Source organism: Piliocolobus tephrosceles, unplaced genomic scaffold (genome assembly GCF_002776525.5).
Source record: "Piliocolobus tephrosceles isolate RC106 unplaced genomic scaffold, ASM277652v3 unscaffolded_39074, whole genome shotgun sequence".
Lineage (NCBI taxonomy): Eukaryota > Metazoa > Chordata > Mammalia > Primates > Cercopithecidae > Piliocolobus > Piliocolobus tephrosceles.
The window spans coordinates 1-2049 of record NW_022323281.1 but is presented as its reverse complement, the minus strand read 5'-3'; the positions used below and the strand labels follow the sequence as shown (position 1 = coordinate 2049).

The following is a 2049-nucleotide window of genomic DNA, read 5'->3' as shown; positions in this document are numbered from 1 at the left end:
GTTCCTGCAGACCAGGCCGACGTCCAGGCTGCATTCTACAACCTGGCCCAACTCCTGCAGGGGGACACCAGGCTGGGCCTGGGAGCGGCACTCGAGGCCCAGGGGCTGCTCACAGACGGCCCCTCCAGCCACGCGGATGTTGGAGTAGGTCTCCAAGTCCCCGCCAGAGGGCCCCGACGTGGGGTAGCTGTAGTCCAGCCAGTCTGACCAGGCACACTGGGGCTCACAGCCCGTGGACACCACCGGGGTTGTGGGGACCGATGTGGGGCTGCTGGGCAGCAGGGTCGAGGTGCGGGTCTCGCTGGGTGTGGCCGTGGCCGTGGTCCTGGAGGTGGCCGTGGTGAGGCCCGGGGTGGTCTTCCCTGGAGAAGGGGGTGACTCAGTGGTTCTGCTGTGAGTGTGAGGGCTGGACAGGGCTGGAGTCGAGGGTGGGGTGGTACCGGTGGTTCCTGCTGGGGTGTGGGAAGTCACCGTGGGTGGCTCTGTGATGTGGGTGGTGCCCGAGGGGGCCATGGAAGTCCAGGCTGTGGGTACCGTGCGGGGACTCTCGGGAAGCTGGGATCGCCCATGTGTGGTGGCCATGGTGGACAGCACTGGGGGTGTATGGGTGGTCCCTAGGGCAGAAGAGGGAGCCACTGTGGTGCTGGTGGCTGCAGGTGTGGTGGCCGTGGTAGTCAGCACTGGGGAGATGGGCGTTGTCCCTGGAGCGGAGGAGGGGGTGGTGGTGGAGCCTGTGGCTGTGATTGTCGTGACCGTGGTGGCCAGTGCTGGGGGAGTACCAGCGGTCTGTGGGCTAGAGGAGGGTGTTGCCGTAGAGCCAGTGGCCACAGTTGTGGTGGTGTTGCTCAGCACTGTGGGGGTGTGGGTGGTCCCCGGGATAGAGGAGGGGGTCACTGTGTAGCCGCTGGTTGTGGGTGTGGTGTTTGTGGTGATAAGTGCTGTAAGGGTGCTTGCAGTCCCTGGGCTGGAGGAGGGGGTGACTGTGGAGCTTGTGGTGATGGCCATGGTGGTCAGCACTTTAGAGGTGTGAGCTGTTCCTGAGGTGAGGAGGGTGGCCGTGGAGCCAGTGGCCTGGGTCTTGGTGGCCGTGGTGGTTAGTGCTGTGGAGGTGTGGGTGGTCCTTGGAGTGGAGGAGGCGTGGGCTGTGGACAGGGTGGCCGTTGGTGCGGTGGTCTGTGCTGTGAGGTTCCAAGTGGTTCTCAGGGAGGAGGACGGGATGGCTGTAAAGCTGGTAGCTGTGGGTGTGGTGGCTGTGCTTGTCAGCACAACTGGAAGGGTGGATGCAGTCCCTGGACTGGTGGAGGGAGTGGCTTTGGAGCCAGTGGCTGTGGGTTTCGTGGCTGTCATGGTCAGCAATTCTGAGGTGGCAGCAGTGGCTGGGGTGGAGGACGGGGTGACTGTGGAGCCGGTGGCCACAGTCGTGGTCAATGTTGTGGTTGGCTCTGTGAGGATCCAGGTGGTCCCTGGGGTGGAGGAGGGGTTGGCCGTGGAGCCAGTGGCTTCAGTCGTTGAGGTTGTGGAGGGAAGTACTTCAGTGATTCGAGTAGTCTGTGGGGTGGAGGAGGGGATGGCTGTGGAGCCCGTGACCACTGTTGTGATGGCTGTGGTGGTTGGCTCTGTGAGGATCGCGGTGGTCCCTGGAGTGGAGGAGGGCATGGCTATGGAGCCTGTGGCCACTGTTGTGATGGCTGTAGTGGTCGGCTCTGTGAGGACCCCGGTCGTCCACGTGGCCGTGGAGCTGGTGGCTGGGGTGCTAGGGCAGCGGCTGTAGTTGCAGCAGAACACACGGATTTCATAGTTGAAGCACATCTTGAACTTCCCCACCTGCTGACGGTTCCTGCAGACCAGGCCGACGTCCAGGCTGCATTCTACAACCTGGCCCAACTCCTGCAGGGGGACACCAGGCTGGGCCTGGGAGCGGCACTCGAGGCCCAGGGGCTGCTCACAGACGGCCCCTCCAGCCACGCGGATGTTGGAGTAGGTCTCCAAGTCCCCGCCAGAGGGCCCCGACGTGGGGTAGCTGTAGTCCAGCCAGTCTGACCAGGCACA

At 64.0% G+C, this 2049-nt stretch overlaps 1 protein-coding gene across 1 annotated transcript; it reads right to left on the bottom strand.

Annotated features, from left to right (window-relative positions):
* Window positions 1-6: 6 nt before the first annotated feature.
* LOC113223139 (mucin-5B-like) lies at window positions 7-2043 on the bottom strand (the record flags this gene model as incomplete). Its single annotated transcript, XM_026452701.1, has 1 exon — window positions 7-2043. A coding segment is annotated over one exon (2037 nt), but the record flags the coding sequence as incomplete, so codon positions are not given.
* Window positions 2044-2049: the final 6 nt, after the last annotated feature.